General features: G+C 36.2%; 1 protein-coding gene across 1 annotated transcript in view; it reads left to right on the plus strand.

Moving 5' to 3' along the window:
• LOC140172591 (uncharacterized) overlaps positions 1–17,651 on the plus strand; it is a 211,140-nt gene that overhangs the window by 80,680 nt on the left and 112,809 nt on the right. The window contains exons 16-22 of the mRNA XM_072195731.1: positions 715–978; positions 4,028–4,288; positions 5,223–5,483; positions 7,441–7,707; positions 10,892–11,155; positions 12,048–12,305; positions 13,496–13,759. Of these exons, the coding sequence (XP_072051832.1) occupies positions 715–978; positions 4,028–4,288; positions 5,223–5,483; positions 7,441–7,707; positions 10,892–11,155; positions 12,048–12,305; positions 13,496–13,759 (1,839 nt within the window). The remainder of the gene's footprint in view (positions 1–714; positions 979–4,027; positions 4,289–5,222; positions 5,484–7,440; positions 7,708–10,891; positions 11,156–12,047; positions 12,306–13,495; positions 13,760–17,651) is intronic.

Raw genomic sequence — 17,651 nt, forward strand, 5'->3', positions numbered from 1 at the left:
GTAGCTGAGGTGTTAGCTCAATATGCTAAGAAAATATTTAAACCGACAACCCCATGTTCACATTGGCTTAATAAGCTGTATTTTCACGCAAAAGGGTACCGTAATTCATGACATTTCTTGTCCGCCAGTTTGGGTACAATTTGACCCCCTATCTTACTGAATAAATAGTGCGGTTTTACAAACTTTTCCGATCTTGATTTGAAAAGGTCTATGGCACATTGTTATACACATTTTTGCTTCTCATATCAAAACTGCCGGAGCAAAATTATGTTTCAGTGTTAGGCCTAAAAAAACCAGGCGGCGAGTGGCATGATGGTCGGAGAGAGCTGGCAAAACCGCTCGGCCGTATGCCATTTTCCATATACTCGGTTAATTTTGTGGGGTTCATTATCGAACCCCAACGGTTTTAGCTTGTATTTATGTTACTTATTAACATAGGCTTATTTGTTTGTGATATTTCAAGCGTTTTAAAATTTCAAAATGATCCCATTCAATTACACGGTTGACGATGGAAATTTACTGAATTTAGAGAATGTACAGCGCATACCACCTGAAAAAACAACATGAAAAGATTGGACCACGCCCAATCAGTAAAAACATGTCTTGTGTTGAGTTTGTTTTGTATTCATATCATGTTCATTGTTATTCAAATTGATAGTTTTTTCATATGTTACCATGGTGACTGCATTCTAACATTAACCTGTTGTTTTACAGTCGGAGGCCCAGACGTCACACCACCGGTTATCTCCAACTGTCCCAACGACATCACTCAAAATGTTGCTGCTGGTGTAACACAAGTTCCTGTTACATGGACACCTCCAACAGCTGCAGATAATGAAACTCCTAGTAACCAAATTACAATGGTTGCTACTCATAGTCCCAATGATATATTCAATCTTGGCCAGACAACCGTGACATATATATTCGGAGATTTGGCCGGGAATGAGCGAACATGTTCTTTCATTGTTACTGTTCAGAGTGAGTTGTCTTCTATTCTGTTGGTTTGTTTTGTTGTTTTATTGTTCGAAGTGAAAATAATATGAAAGATAAATAACAAAGAATGTAAACAAATATATGTTTAAAACTTGCAACGCAAACTAATGAAGGAAAATGCAAACATTTTTGATAATGAATTTAACCATCATCAGGCAGTAGTGACTGTCGGATTGTCCTCTTCACACATGGATGGTGTAAGTGTTTCTAGAAGAAGACTTTCATATTAGCAGATCTTGGCCCCATCTCTGTTTTAACTTGACTCGTTGTCCTTTCTTGATTGCTATGGTCTCTGTTTATGAAAGGCTGAAACCCCAATTAACCATCCTATGTAAAGAAGAAAATCAGAAATCAAAGAAAATATTTGCAAGGTTCTTCATTAAGAGTTTATGTTGAAAGCGTTAAAACTACTTTTGTTAATTGAACTACTGGAGCGTATGCGCCTTCCATGTCATCAAAGATTGTACATTTGAAAATAATGATAGTTTCATAGCGAGTCTGGGGAAATAGCCTTTGATCTTTGTTTGTCTGTAACACTGGTCTGTGGTGCTTAACAGTCATGTTTCTTGTTCGTTTGAGTCTCTTTTATCAGATATTTGATTTTAACTGAATTGAAAAAAACCCACTAAAATCCTAGACCATATATTTTGACTTCATTAACACCTGATGAATTTCAGTTAATCTTGTTAAAGGAGTGCCTATTTCAAATTTTTTGACCAGAATAAATGCTTTAAGGTGGTACGTACTACACCCCTTGATAAATTTGACTATTTTTGCATTTTTCTCAAAAACTAATAAAACACTGGTAACAAAAGTTATGTATATTATTTGGGCAAGAAATCCAGTTACTACACTGGAATTTTAGTGACTCAAGACAAGTATTATAGTTATTGATTTATTGATCAAATATAGGTTTCCCCTCATTTTTGATTGTAACTCTACAACTGTTATCTGTGCTGAAATAAAATTTTCATTTCAGTAGTTGTAGTCCTTGCCCCTATAATATACATTATCTTACTTGTCACCAATGCACTATAATTTTTGAGAAAAATGCAAAAATAGGCACAAAATTGGCCAGGGGTGCAGTACCACCTTAAGTGCACGAAAAATGGAGGTACTTATTATATTTAAGCAGAAAAAAAATGTTTAGGAGAACAATTGGGGAGGAGTGCTAATTAAATAAAGACATGATTCTATCACATTGATGATGTATACTCTTTTACAAATATTCATTCTCATTGAATAGATTCATCAGGTTTCATTGAAACAAAACCAAATAATTTACTCACTATTAATAATAATAATAATAATAATAATAATAATAATAATAATTAATTAATAAAATATTCATTCTGTAATAGATTCATATAAAGTCATTGTCATTTTTGTTAACTCTAAACATTGTAATCATCTTCATTCATTCTGTAACAACCCCATATAATACATCAGCTATATACCTGATTTTTTTTGATAAGAAATAACTGTTGAATTAAAATTCATCACAGCAACCATATGTTTAAAAACTAACATGCTGATTATTGTATAAGTTTACATAATCTAGATCCATTTTGTTAACCATTCATATTTGATGTTTTATAATCTCGTTACATAGACTGCTGCCCTCATTCGTCAATTTTCTGGGTTGATACCTGAGAAACTATGTATTATAAAAGGTCGGCCTTTTCCCCAGGGTAGGACTTTCCCCCCAGGGTAGGACTTTTCCCCTGAATCTAGGGAACGGAAACTGCGCAGTTGTGTTCAAATTGACCTTTTGATAGAGTTTATTATATTGAACACATATTTTTGGGAACTTTAGAGCGCGATCCTGTCACAATGATGGTATCATCGGTCGCAACACATAGTGGCGTATGTTTTACAAAATAAATTTCCGAGCAAAACGTTTTTGAAGGATATGCTACTAGTAACAGAGTTGATACTCCTCCACTGTTATCTCTCAGTGGCTCGATTCCATTTGAAATTGAAGTTTAAGGTTTAAATTATTAAACTGTATCCTTAATAGTTAACAAGGCATAACTATTATAGGATAATAGATAGCTCTAAAACTATACGCCACTATGTGAAATGGAAAATTTGGAAAATCACTCTACGCCACTATGTGTTGCAACTGACGGTATGATAAGACAAAGGCACGATAGGAAGTCACGCTATTTTGCACACTCAAATGAGTCCAACAAGGTAGTTTTTTAGTCGCCACCACAAGCATACAAATACATGGGTAGTTGTAGACGACAAAGGAGTTAGTGTATTCATTACATAGTGACACGCCATCTTAGAAGTTGTGTAGAGCTCATACATATATGTATGTGCTTGCTGCTGTGACAGCAATGGGCTATTCCTGTTGAAATCCATACACCCCTGTGGAAGACATGACCTTGATCTCCAACACAGGGGGTGTGAATTTTAAATGGGGTTAGTTGAATGATTCACTCTGTGTAGGATATTAAGGTCATGTGTTCCATAGGGGTGTATGGATTTCAACAGGAATAGCCCAATGTGGCACAATGTGATCTAACCAGGCCAAAGGAGGGCATTTTGATAATAGAGTTATCATCATCATCATCATCTTTATGCTATTGTGATGTACATCCCCAGCATATGTGATTGCAAAACATTAAGAGCTTTTAGACTATTTTGCCTATCGCACTGGCCGACTGATCGTTTGAAACCACGCCTGCATAACATGATGCTACACAGATTGATCGGCAAAGGAGGTGCTGATGTGATTCAATAGGTCAATCAAAAACCTGACTTCATGTATACACGATAAACTGCGCCAAATCGGGCAGTGCAAAAGATCTTTGCAAAATGCTATAGAATGCCAACTTTCTGCATATTTTCATTGTTTTTTGGCTCTCTATATTTGTCTTTATCTCGATTTCAAAATAGCCACTAATGGCCTGGTTGAATCATATTACTTCATGTAGATTTACTGTTACTCATTGTATATTCTTTAAATGCGTGCATGTTTGTAACACTATGCAATATGTCTTCTTGTTTCCTTGTCTGTCTGTAGTGTCAACTGATACAGTGGCGCCAGTCATTGTGAACTGTCCCGCAGACATCACACGACAGCTCGCCCCTGGTACAACAAGCATTGCTATCCCATGGACAGCTCCAACGGCTACAGATAATGTTACACCAGTAAATCAAATCAATGTTGTGCAGACCCATACACCTAATCAGGTGTTCACAGTTGGAACCACGCAAGTTACCTATATTTTCACGGATGCTGCTGGAAATGAAGCGAGATGTTCTTTTAATATAATTGTCACATGTGAGTCTTACGCTACAGTGAATTTTCAACTGTCAGTATTTGTTTTGTAGATCACTGTTTTGCACACGTATTGTAATGTTATTTGTCGGATGAATATCAAAATTCATATTTTGGATTGAAATCAAAACTGGACCGTATGTCAAATAGTTTTTTTTGCACCCTCTTTATCTATCTGTATCTCAATTTCACAATAATAGCCTTTGACCTTTTGAAAACATATTGCTTCACATACCGTATTGTCTGTAATAAATGCCCCTAGGGTGTTGCATCTTTCCAAAAGGGGGGTGTTTATTAGAAGTGAATTTTCAGTAAAGAAAACTTCAAAATCGGGTTCAAATTCCTGATGGTGCTTCTGTAGAAAGGAGGGATTTACAACTATACTACATTGTAGTACCGGCAGTGCCCACGGAATCATGTGGAAAATGAAATTTTCGCGGTAAATACAACAAAATTACATTTGTAAGTGCATCATCAAGCAAGAACCTGATGAAATTAATGAAATTCTAGGCAATGAAATGGATGGAAGTTTGAGTCTTTATAGGTTTTATCCATGCAATTTTGCGACTGTCACTGACATGACTGATGTTTACAAGCTTACTCACACAATATGGTATGGAAATGTTTACATTTTTGTCAATTTTGCATTGAAAAAAATGGATGGGCGTTTATTAGAGGGGAGCGTTCATTACAGACAATACAGGAGATTAACTTATACTCAGGGACAAGCGATTTGCGCTGAACTTTTTTTCCGCGCAATTGGCTATTTTTTTCCTATGGGCAGGGATACATGATTTGCACTGAAAAAAAGTTCCGCGCAATTTGCTATTTTTTTTTTCGCGCAAATCGCCTGTCCCTGCTTATACTCTATTCTGTAAATGTGTGCATGTTTGTAACTCTTTGCAATATGTCTTCTTGTTTCCTCATCTGTCTGTAGCGGCTACTGATGCAGTGCCACCAGTTGTTGTGAACTGTCCCTCGGACATCACACGACAGCTTGCCGCTGGTACATCAAGCATTGCCATCCAATGGACAGCTCCAACGGCTACAGATAATGTTACACCAGTAAATCAAATCACTGTTTTCCAAACTCATACACCTAATCAGGTGTTCACAGTTGGAACCACGCAAGTTACCTATATTTTCACAGACGCCGCTGGGAATGACGGAAGATGTTCTTTTAATATAATTGTTACACGTGAGTCCTGTCCTGCAGTAAAGTTTTTTACTGTCAGTACTTCTTTTGTATCACTGTTTTGCACATATACAATGTATTGGGTTATTCCAGTTGAAATCCATATGTGACTTGCTCTGACGAAACCCGCCATAAGTCGCACTCATCCATTTTGAGATACAGCATGTCAAAGTTGGGAAAGGGGTGAAAAACCTTGCCGATTTTGTTTTTCAGTTTTATTATTTTTGATTCCTTAATATGTTTACTTTAACCTACCATTAAAAACAAAATATTCTTTTATGTCTAAAGCACCCAAATCTAGCATTTTCTGAGCCAAACCCAAGTCCTTAACATGTCATTTTACAACTTTAAAGCCATATTTCTTGCATTTGCCTTTTCTTTATGTGTCGCTTCTGCCCTTCCTGTTAAAAGACCGTAGAATGAGGATCACATGTCCCAGAAACATAATTTTGGTATTAAATGAAAGCTGAAGACCAATACTAAATGATGACATCAAAAACTCAATTTTTTGAATTAGTGACTTATGTCTGGTTTTGTGGGAGCGGGTCACATATGCCCCTATAAGGAAAACACATCCCACATAGGGAAGGTGAATTTCAAGTGAAGTTAGCCAAATGGGTGACTCCATTTAAATCTACATCCCTATAGTGTTGGAGATTAAGGTCATGTCTTCCATAGGGGGTGTACATACCGCTGAATCATGGCATGTTGCCTGTGGGAATCAACGCTAAATAAGTCAGGTACTGCATGAGCAAATTCAAAAATAAGCGCAAATAGCGCGAGCGTACACAAAAGAAACTTCGCGCGTAAGATGAGCGATGTTACCAGGTCTGAACGCTGTACCGGCGTCAGCTGAAATGGAATACGCTTAGAGGGCACTGGCATGAAAAATTCCAATATCTGTGTGTTTATTAATCTATGGGTGTGTATGGATTTCAACTGGAATAGTCCATTGTAATGTTATTTGTCTGATGGTTCAAATTGGTATTTGTAGATAGAACTTAGTGTACTGATAATACTTTGAGGGCTGTTAAATGTCAAAAGTGAACTGAAAGTAGAACGAGCGTACAGGAAAGCAAGCAACTGCACATGCATAACCTCATAATGCTCTGTGTATGCTCAGGTGAGGTGAGCGAGGTTGCCAGGGTTTACTGGTTTCAACCAAATTCAAGCACAACCAAGAGGGCACAGGCATGGGACGTTCCAATTAATGTATATATTATTAATCTATGAAAACAATATTGTCTGTGTAATGAAGTAATGTCAGGTTGTCTGTTTATGGTATTACACTGAATTCCATTTTTTTTGCATTCTACAGAAATGATCCCATAGAGCTTTTTTTTTTCAAAATTAGATGTTTTTGTTCTCATTGTCCTGTGGTACTGTGCATGTTACTGTAATTGTCAACATGATTATAATGACTCAAATTTTGACTCTTGAGTATAGTCCAAAGTGGATCACTACAGTATAACAGTTCTACAATGGGATTGGCTACATAGTGGACTTCAGGTTCCAAAGTTTTTTGCTTTTTGCACTATATTTGGCTTCACCATGCATGTATAATCATAGACTACAAATTACTTTGTACAGTGTCATATTGGATATGGGGAAACCAGGGGTATAGTCCCGGGGGTGTAGTATGCTTCTTTTTAGAACCGGTTTGAAACCAAAATCAATTTTGATTATAGCCGCCCCCCTCTCTAGATCTGAAAAGTTCTGGCTACGTCACTGCCCATATTTTGTTTGAATATGGTTATGAACAACAATTTGCAATTTCTTTTGTTCTCTTTTGTCTAAATGTTCTAACTTGTCCCTCTGACATTACCCAAAATGTGTCTCACAGGACAACAACAGTTGCTGTTACATGGACAACCCCAGATGTGTAGGAATCTACAACTCCCACAAACTAAATTACAAGAAATGGAAAATAATATTTTCTGTTGTCTTTTCTAATTCATAGCTCAAGGTGACACAGTTGCACCGGTCATTGCTAACTGTCCGTCGGATATTACACAACAAGCTGCTGCCGGCCAAACATCCATAACAGTCTCATGGAACACACCAACCGCTACAGATAATGTAACACCAGTCAATCAAATCACATCTGTGTTTACCCACATACCCAATCTATCATTATTCCCGGTTGGGCAGACCACCACGGTAACATATCTTTTCCGAGATCAGGCTGGAAATGAAGCTGTATGCGCATTTGATGTTACTGTACAATGTAAGTATGAATGAAGTTATTTGACAAAAGTAATGGTAATCCTGTCAAAAACTAGTTTTGCAATTTCGTTATAATCAGGATCTGTTCGGGACAATGGTCGAGGTCCAATGCCCTTTAAACTATTCCCATCACTCCAATGTGATATGGAATCTATTATAGAAGTTACGACTGGCTAGAAATAGAATGGTTGTAGATGAATACTTGTTGCATGAAATATTTAACATTGAATAAAACTAAATGGCTCCTATCCTTCTCTTACCTTGTGACTTTCCTCTCACATATATTCAAAAGTCATTCTATGCATGTACAAGCTTATTAGGGTCAAAGAACTGTGGCATGAAAGATGAGCATGTGTTAGATCCTAGTGATAACATCTACCTCCTGTCACCGGCACTAGCTTTGATGTTCAGCGTGTTCTGTGTTAGCTTAGCATTACTTGGTGTGTGTACATACTTTTACGTGTGCGATCAACATGCCGCATATGTACATGCAAGAAACCATGCTAAGCCAACGCAGAACATGCTGAACTTCAAAGCCATTGCCGGTACTTCGAGGTAGATATACAGACTACCGTAAAATTCCGTCTACAAGCATATATATGCCTCTAAACGAGGTTTTTTGACACAAGAGACAGAAGGCGGACACTATCAACAAAAAACGTTATTTGGAGTTTGAACAACTATATTACTGATAAAGGCGGCTGTACAAACATGTATATTTGTAAGACCAATCTATTGCAATGTTTTTGAGAAGGGTATTGGCCTTTCGTATCTTTCGTTAAAAAAACAACGTTTAGAGGCATATATGCTTCTAGACGGAATTCTACTGTATCGTAACACTGACCTTATGCATGTTGCTTGCTTGGGTCACAGTTTATTTCTATTCTATCTACATAGTTTTTTATAATTTGACATATGACACATTATCTGATTCAGTCTGACCAAAGGAGGCAATTTGAAAATCAGAGGTATATCATTATCAAGTTGCTTGCCCGATACAAAAGAAATCCAATCGCTAAAACCCATACATATCTAGCAAACTTGACTGCAAAAATGTGAGCTGTTATAATGTCAGTTTCTGTGGATTTTATATTTAGGTCCCTTATGTGAATACTGTTTAAGTGGTAATTTTCGCGTACAGTTATTTTCGCAAATTGGAGTGAGAGACACATTTTTGGGATTGTTATTTTCGCGATTGCCTAGTCTTGCCCTATACTTGTAATACATTATACATATATTAGCGAGGTGTTAATTTCATGGATGGCACTCCATTCATGCGAAATCCAAAAAATAAAACCCTCGCTGAAAATTACCACTTATACAGTATATCCTTGGTGTAAGCTATTCATGAGTTAGACACATGTAAAGACTCCATTGATGAGGTATAAAGCAGATTACAGGGTAAATCTGTATAATTCTGCAGTAGAAGATTTCTGTACTAGACTAATTCTGTGCAGTTTTACACAAAGGATAAACCCCTAATTCTAATAAAGCCTGATTTGCCCATCAATTTCACAGTTCCACCCCTGGCCTATTTATTACTGTAAAGAACAATATCTGTTCTAATTGTTTGAGATCGGGAAAGAATCACAATTTTGGTCAAATTTGTGCAAAATATTGATACATGTATATTCTTAAGGGGGTACTACACCCCTCGATAAATTTGTGTCTATTTTTGCATTTTTCTCAAAAAATAATAACACAGTGGCAACAAAAGTTATGTATATGATAGGGGCAAGGAATCCAATTATTACACTGGAATTTCAGTGACCCAAGACAAGCGGTTCGTTATTTATGATAAAAAATAAGGTACCGCTAGGATGTACCTCATTTCCTATCATATATACTAAACCGCATTTCTTGAGTCACTGAAACTTCAGTGTAGTAATTGGATTCCTTGCCCCAATAATATACATAACTTTTGTTACCAGTGTGTTATTATTTTTTGAGAAAAATGCAAAAATAGTCACAAATTTACCACAGGGGTGTAGTACCCCCTTAAAGGCCTACAGGAAAAAGAAATATCTGTGAGTATGAAAATTCTGGCAATCCATGTGACTTGAGAAATGTGCTAAATTTTTTATGCACACAAACATTTCATTCTTAACATTAAGGGAAGGGGTATGAACGCTTGCACGGTATTTATTGTGGGACATTAGAGCACATCAGACATATCAAATTGCATTCTGAATACGAAGAATGTCCTTCTGATATCAAATAATTTTGATTTTTTAAATTCGCAATGTAATACACATTTTATGGCAAATCATTAAAAATTGATATTTTTGATATTTAACAGTACTTGAAGTAAACTTTATAAATCTGATGATTTATACTTAAAGTGTATGTAGGTGGGATGAAAAGCCGACGATCAATTGAAAATTTTGACCTTTCATTATTGAAGATATGGATTTTTTCCCCAAAACACAAAAAAAAATAGGTCTTTTTGGGAAAAAATCCATATCTTCAATATAAAAGGTCAAAATTTTCAATTGGTCGTCGGCTTTTCCTCCCAGCTACATACACTTTAAGAATATATCATTAGATTCATCAAATTTATTTCGAGGACTGTTATATATCAAAAATTTGAAAAATATCAAATTTTAATAATTTGTCATAAAATTTGTATATTATATTGTGAATTTCAAAAAATGAAAATTATTTGATATCAGAAAGACATGCTTCGTATTCAGAATGCAATTCGATACGTCTGAGGTGCTCTCATGTTCCACAAAAAATACTGTCGAAACGCCATAAACGCTCATTCTAGATCCCTTAAGGGCTATCATTTTCTTCGGAGGGGGGGCTTAGATTTTTTTAGACCAAAAAGAGCGGGAATTATAATTTTTTAACACCCAAAATAGGGGGTTATAGAATTATTAAGGGCTGGTGACTCAAAAATTTTGTGCCTTGCGTGCGCCTTTTTACACTTATGAATGCACTCTGCACACCTTCTTCACTATAAAGTTTTGGTGCGTTCTGCACCTTTGTTCCGGCAATAATTTGTCTTGAGTCTGTGTAGGCAGAAGGGGGGGGGGGTCATAAAAATTTTCAACCCAAGATAGGGGGTCTTAGAAAATTGACTCCGGTCACCAACATATTTGGGATCCTCCTTCCGAAGAAAATGATAGCCCCCTTATGTCAAATTGCATGTTTTCATCTCTTCACTTTCTTCTTTGCTTTAGCTTTAGTTGCTGACACCATACCACCAGTAATTGCCAACTGTCCCCAAGATATCTCAGTAAGCGCACCGCAAGGTGCAAATTCAGCTCAAGTACCATGGACTCCCCCTACTGCTACTGATAATGTTACCCCTACTGGGTCCATTCAATCTATTGCCACGCATGCTCCAAACGATCCATTCCGGATTGGACAGACAATGGTTACGTACATCTTTAATGACGAAGCAGGGAATAGTGCTACATGCAACTTTAATATCATTGTCCAACGTGAGTTTTGTTTTATGTTTGTATATCGAAGAAGAAATTCACCTTATTCCACAATGCACTGCATTCTGTAAGCCCTTAACACCCCCAGGGTTAACACCGCAACAACCTGAATCCTGGCATAGTCTTTACTACATAACCAAATACGGAATAAATTGCAAATCTTAAGGGAAACCAAGTCCATGATTAAGGTTTTTGCCTTGAGAAACCCTTTGCTCTGTAATTTAAAATCTGTAATTTAAAATCGAGTCCTAAGGTCAAGCGTTCACAACAGTTCTTTACTGAGGGCCTAAATTTACATTAAGATCAGTTTTACATTATATGCAATATGCTGATGGGAGGAGGAGTTGGGTGTCCACTCAAGGCTTATATTAAGCAGGCACCCAGGCTTTTTTACCACGTGGTTGCCCAGTTTTGGCTCCTGGTGTATCCAATATTTTACACTACAAACTATAGGACAAGGAGCCATCTTTGGGACCAGGAGCTCATTTTAGCTCCTGGTCCAGGCATACTTATAAGGCCTGTGTCCACTGTTATGTGAAGTGTAGTCTGGTCAATGATCTTGATATAATGAAAACACCCCCAACCCACACCAACTCCTCCACATCTGAAAACACCCCAACCCACACCAACTCCTCCACATCTGCAAAGAAAGAAACAAATTAGCATTCTCTTCTTGTAAAATGAAGTATTAGCAAAAGCCTAGATCAATAAAGTACAATTTCTATGCTTTATCCATCAAAAATGCTTAGGCAACATTTGTAGATATACTGCAGATCCCACTGCACTTGCACAAGTTTGAGCTACATCAAACTGGGAAATATGTGCCATGCTCATGCTCAATGCAGCAACCAGTTAAACACAACTTTTTTCATTTTGTATTCAATATTTGCAGCATCAACGGTTATAGATGTGATACCACCAGTGGTCAACAATTGCCCTGCAAACATATTCCGTACCGTCGCCCCGGGAACCCCATCTCTTCAAGTGACTTGGGTAGAGCCTACCGCTACGGATGAGACTTCCGCTGTAAATGTTTTCCAAACAAATCGACCGGGTGATCTATACACAGTGGGTACAACCACGGTTACGTATATCTTCAGGGATGATGCCAACAACCAGGCAATGTGTGCTTTTAATATTGTGGTTACAGGTAAGATCATGATTGTGACAATGGCTTATTCATCAAGTGTTTTGAAAAGTCACAAAACTTTATGTGCAATTTCTTAACGAGAGTGAAAAAAATCGCAGCAAATTTTGATTTGCATAAATTATTCGCTAGTAAATAAATACATGTAGTAAGTTTCAAGCTTTCGTACAAAGTGTTCTAGGTTTTGCATAATAAATAGAAAATAGGTTAAAAAGAAGTGTGAAATCAAGCAACAGTGAAGTTGATAAGACTGGAGGAACACTTTGTTCAAGTTTCAGGGCAAAGTTTAAAGTTTAAAATGTAAAATTAAATGTTGTAAATTGTAAAGTAATTAGTAGTGTTAAAGGCAGATGGTATAGTTCATTTGACTTAATGGAGACAGTAGTGTCTGTGTGATACATGCACATTAAGTGGTGCATCTATAGACCTTTTCAAAACCGCAGGATTTATTCAATAAGCTAGGGGTCAAATTGGTGCACAATGAATTGAGCGGAATCACATACCCTTTTGAGTGAAAATACAACGTATTTAGCCAAAATCAACATGAGTCATCACAGAGAAATATTTTCTAAAGGTATTGAACTAACACTTCCACTCTTTGCCACTTCACAATGTGACAGTAAATATCAATCTCTTTCACAAGCCATTGATACCCAACGCCCGGGCCCAACGCTTGACCGTGTCTTTCATGCAGATTTGTGTTCAGACATAATAGTTGCGTTTGTGTTAGCGTCGATGACCTGGAATTGTAAACGGGGTCATCCATAACAAACTTGGGAAAACCTCAATTTGAAAAGGTCTATAGCATGCATCACGTGAAAGTGACTGTGTCCTACAGATACACCGCCTTTGATCGTGTGTGTATCACACATAGATGCTACAGTCTTCTGGAAGCCAAATGGACTTTAGAAACTGGATAATTATTGCACATACATGTAGTAATAAGGATAAAGGTCCAGTGCAGAGGAGAGATATTCATGGTAGACAGTTGGACATGCACTTTCTTTATAGTACATATTTGTAATATGATATGATTATTTTTTCTGTATGATATAAGTAGATTTTTGATTTGCAGGAAATATTTTCAGCATTTTTGTAACGGAGAAAGTGTGAATAACATATATTTGATCACACAATTAAGTGTAAGCAGCTTAACAGGTATTTCTGTAACAAAATAATTTCCAACTTTACAGAATCAACCATAGTTGACACTGTACCTCCTGTAGTGTCTAACTGCCCTAACAGTCCTATCACAGCGACACTCAATGCAGGCCAAACCAGCACAGCTGTAACATGGATAGAACCAACAGCTACTGATGCAGTTACAGCAGTTGTCAGCAGATTTATGACACATAACCCAGGGGATATGTTTGGTGTCGGAGACACCGAGGTGTCATACTTTTTCACGGATGACGCAAACAATGAGGCTACTTGCACGTTCACAGTCTCTGTTTTTGGTAAATCACAATGCATATGGATGTTGTAGTTTTGCAACTTAGCTTTAGTGGCCAAGCATGTATTTATCTTTCACTGTGATATGCTTTTATTTCTTCAGTAGTAGTTTTCGCATTTCATTGATGGCGTAAAGTTGTGCAGACATTTTGTAATTCAAAGAACGAGCACTGATGAATGAACTGTCCAATGATATTACGTGCACAAATATCATATTCAAATTTTATTAAATAATTTGGTGGCCATTAACTATCTAATTTTTACACTGAAAATCACACTGATATCTGTAATGAACACTGAAAATTTAACACAATGAACAGCACCACTGAAAATAACACTGAAATAGTTCTTTTGTTATTCTGTATGCAAATAACCATTGTCCAACCACACTGAAAAATGGACTGAAACTCCTCTGGAAATCATTGGCCAGTCATTAATCCTACTGAAATGGATTTAATCCCACTGAAATTGATTCAATCACTCTGAAATGATCTGGCCTGTTCTATTGTTACGGAAATTAGTGCCCTGGATCATTGCTCATTATAGCAGACAGTAGCCACTTGATATACCACTGAAAATACACTGAAATACCACTGAAAACAATTTCAGTCTAACAATTTCTTTTGTTTTGATGATTTTCATAGTGATTTGTGACCCTTTTTGCAAAAAAAAGTGTGTTACGTGTTAACCTACGAAGATAGTAGCTGTTGAGGGTGCTACACTCAATTTACAACCATTTTTTTTTCTTGTAGCCAAAATTATTTTTCTAATTTTGGCACAGTGGGTGGGGGTGGGGGAGTACTTGGGTATTTCATTCTACAGTTCCCTAAATCAGTGCTTGTCCTCAAAAGTTAAGTCATATGAAACAATGGTCTATCAGCTGTGCATGGTGATAAGAATACACTTCTATTTTTCATTTATACATTTACATCCTAATCCTTACCATAATTGCCCTAATCCTAATCCTAACAAGCTGTGTACCTAATCCAATCATATCCTATATAGACCTTACTACCTTTCTTAGCCTAATCCTAACCCTAAACCTAACCTAAATACCATATTGTAGGTAAGGTATTGTAAACCTGTTTGGATGTTGTAGTTTATTGTTACTGTTTGGATGTAGTTGTTTTATTGGCATGAATTACGGGAAATGGTTATAGAAATATTTTATTTTTTAGAAATATTTAATTTTTATAGAAATGTTTTATTTTTTTAGAAATATTTTATTTTTTTAGAAATATTTTATTTTTTTAGAAATATTTTATTTTTTTAGAAATATTTTATTTTTTTAGAAATATTTTATTTTTTTAGAAATATTTTATTTTTTTAGAAATATTTTATTTTTTTAGAAATATTTTTTTTTTAGAAATAATTATATTTTTAAAGATGTAACAGCACATTACCATACTTCATATGAGGACGATTGAAAACATGAAATTGTACTATTAAGTCCGGCGCTTTACAAACTGAGCTAATGGGGTTGAGACACACATTTGCAGGCTTACTTGTTTGTATTATTAAAACATGTGTTTCGATGATGCCCTTTACACGTTTGTGGATGGGACTCATCATGTTTGCATGTTTTAAAAGTGATCGATAGTAAGCACATATGCTAACTATTGAGTTTTTAAGGTAGCTCAACTGGAGCTAGCAGTCAGTGTGTCATGCAAGCCTGTCAACTCTTATCCATTGAGCATGAAACCCACACTTTGGGGCACTTGACAACAAAAAGTGCAAGATTTCCTGAAGCTGTATTTACAAATATCGCAGAATTTACTCAGCAGGTTGGTCAATATTTTTGGCTTTGATTATTTTCACATAAAATCTCATGCAAGGCTGCTAACTTACTGATATATGCCCCTTATTTTGAAGTGCTCTAGAATACGCATAGCATACTCCTCCCAGATACCACTAGGTTTCCACGTTTTATATATCTATATTGCAGATGTGATGTTCTCAGTCAATATGAGTCATATTAGAGCAAAATTAATATTAATTAATATTTTATTTAACACTCTTCCTCAATTTATTAGGTACTAGGAACAGCCAATGTCCACCAGAGATCAGAGTGTTTTTGTCCAGACAGTGTTATCGCAGTTGTATTGTGCCCAGGAATGTACAGATATCAAAGCCAATTTGTCCAGGATTTTGTCCACACATGCAATGCATAACATTGGATTACTCTATCAACAGTTAGTTTGACCTTCTCTCGGTTGTGGTTGTTCCATCTGTTGCACTTACCCACTTCTCACGTCTGTCAAAGCGGACACACTTGCAAAATCCATATTTGCGCCCCCTTCATGTCTGAGGGGGCGAGATGGAACAGCCAGATCTGGGCAAAAGCAACCAGTGGGAAGAAGCGATCTATCGCAAGTTATGTCATGCAGAATGGAGGGTAATCCACATTTTGCACATGGTCTGGACAAGTATGGCAAAACCAGGCCATTTTACTTTATTTTGGATATCTGGATATCAGTCCTGGGTACGAAAACTTCTGAGATAATCCCCTGTCTGGGTAGACCTGGACCTCTGTATATCTGGACATTGGGCTGTTCATTGTAATAATCCAGTTAATTTTTGACTAAAAGCTCCTAATCCTGACCCTGATCACATTCTTGTATGTGAATTGTAAGGTCGATTAGGCGACATAGGAACAAACATTCTTTCATTTGAAGTTTTAAGGGCTCTGGTATGAATGTTTTGATAAATTATTGAAATTTGATATTTTTAAAATTTTTGATATTTAAGGGCGTACTACACCCATGTATTGGTTTGATTGGTCTAAAAAAATATTTTTTCATTTATAGCTAGGCAATATATGAACGGATAATGTGAAATAAAGAAAAAATAAAATAATAATAAAAAAAGGTGGTTTTAAACCATTGTATAGTAAGTCATTTTAGCCCCATATATTTTTGTTTACATGTATCCTGGTAACTCAGATGTTTGTTTCATAACAAACCATAAATTGTCCATAATTTATTCTTTTCAACATGTTCAAGTAGGGGGCATGAATAGGATACATTAAATCCTTTGTTATACCATCTATAGAAATGTACTCACTGATTATAACACTGAATAAATTAAATAGGCCTAATCTCTTACACATAGACAATTTAATAGTACACCATGTATTTATCTTATGTAATGTGGTGTTAGGAAAAGAGATTAAAAAAGGCTATAAGGTCATCAAAGGTCAGGTTATAGGTCAATTGGTTCAGGTCAAATTCAGGCATCAACATGTGGTAGTCTGTGATATAAACATGTCATAATGAGGCATCAATTTTGATATTTTGTCTGTTACTGGATATATAATGGAAATATGTGAGGTGGATATACTAAAATACCTTGGGATGTAAATGGTGAGTACAATTTAGATTGCCTAGTTGATATGAATTGGGCAAATAAATATAAAATAGTTACCAAAATCACAAAAATGAAGCTTACGGTAAACTACCTAATATGGTGGTATGGGTGACAAAAATACAATCTTTTTCAACATTGCTGTAGTGTGGTTGTGGTAACCTGTTACCTATGGCTTAATTAAGTTTCAGTGAAATAGTGTCGCAAGTTCAAAATACAAAATATAGCTCAACATTGAAAATAGAAGCATTTTAACCGGTTCGTTTTTTGATAGTTGTGGAGCACCAAGTTCATGAAGTCATAAAAGAGATCAGGGACCGCTTATTCCCATTTTACATATCAACATTATTTCCCTAATGTGTTAGCAACACATATCCAAAATTTTAACGAAATCCGTTGATAGTAAGCTTTCCAAAATGAAGTGGATTAAAAACATCAGTGATGTACCTCCTTTTGGCTTATATCATTAGAAGCATGTACGCTTCATTGATACTGATGCCACCAATTGAACGAGAAGATTTGCCCCTTCATTTT

This window comes from Amphiura filiformis, chromosome 16 (genome assembly GCF_039555335.1).
Source record: "Amphiura filiformis chromosome 16, Afil_fr2py, whole genome shotgun sequence".
NCBI lineage: Eukaryota > Metazoa > Echinodermata > Ophiuroidea > Amphilepidida > Amphiuridae > Amphiura > Amphiura filiformis.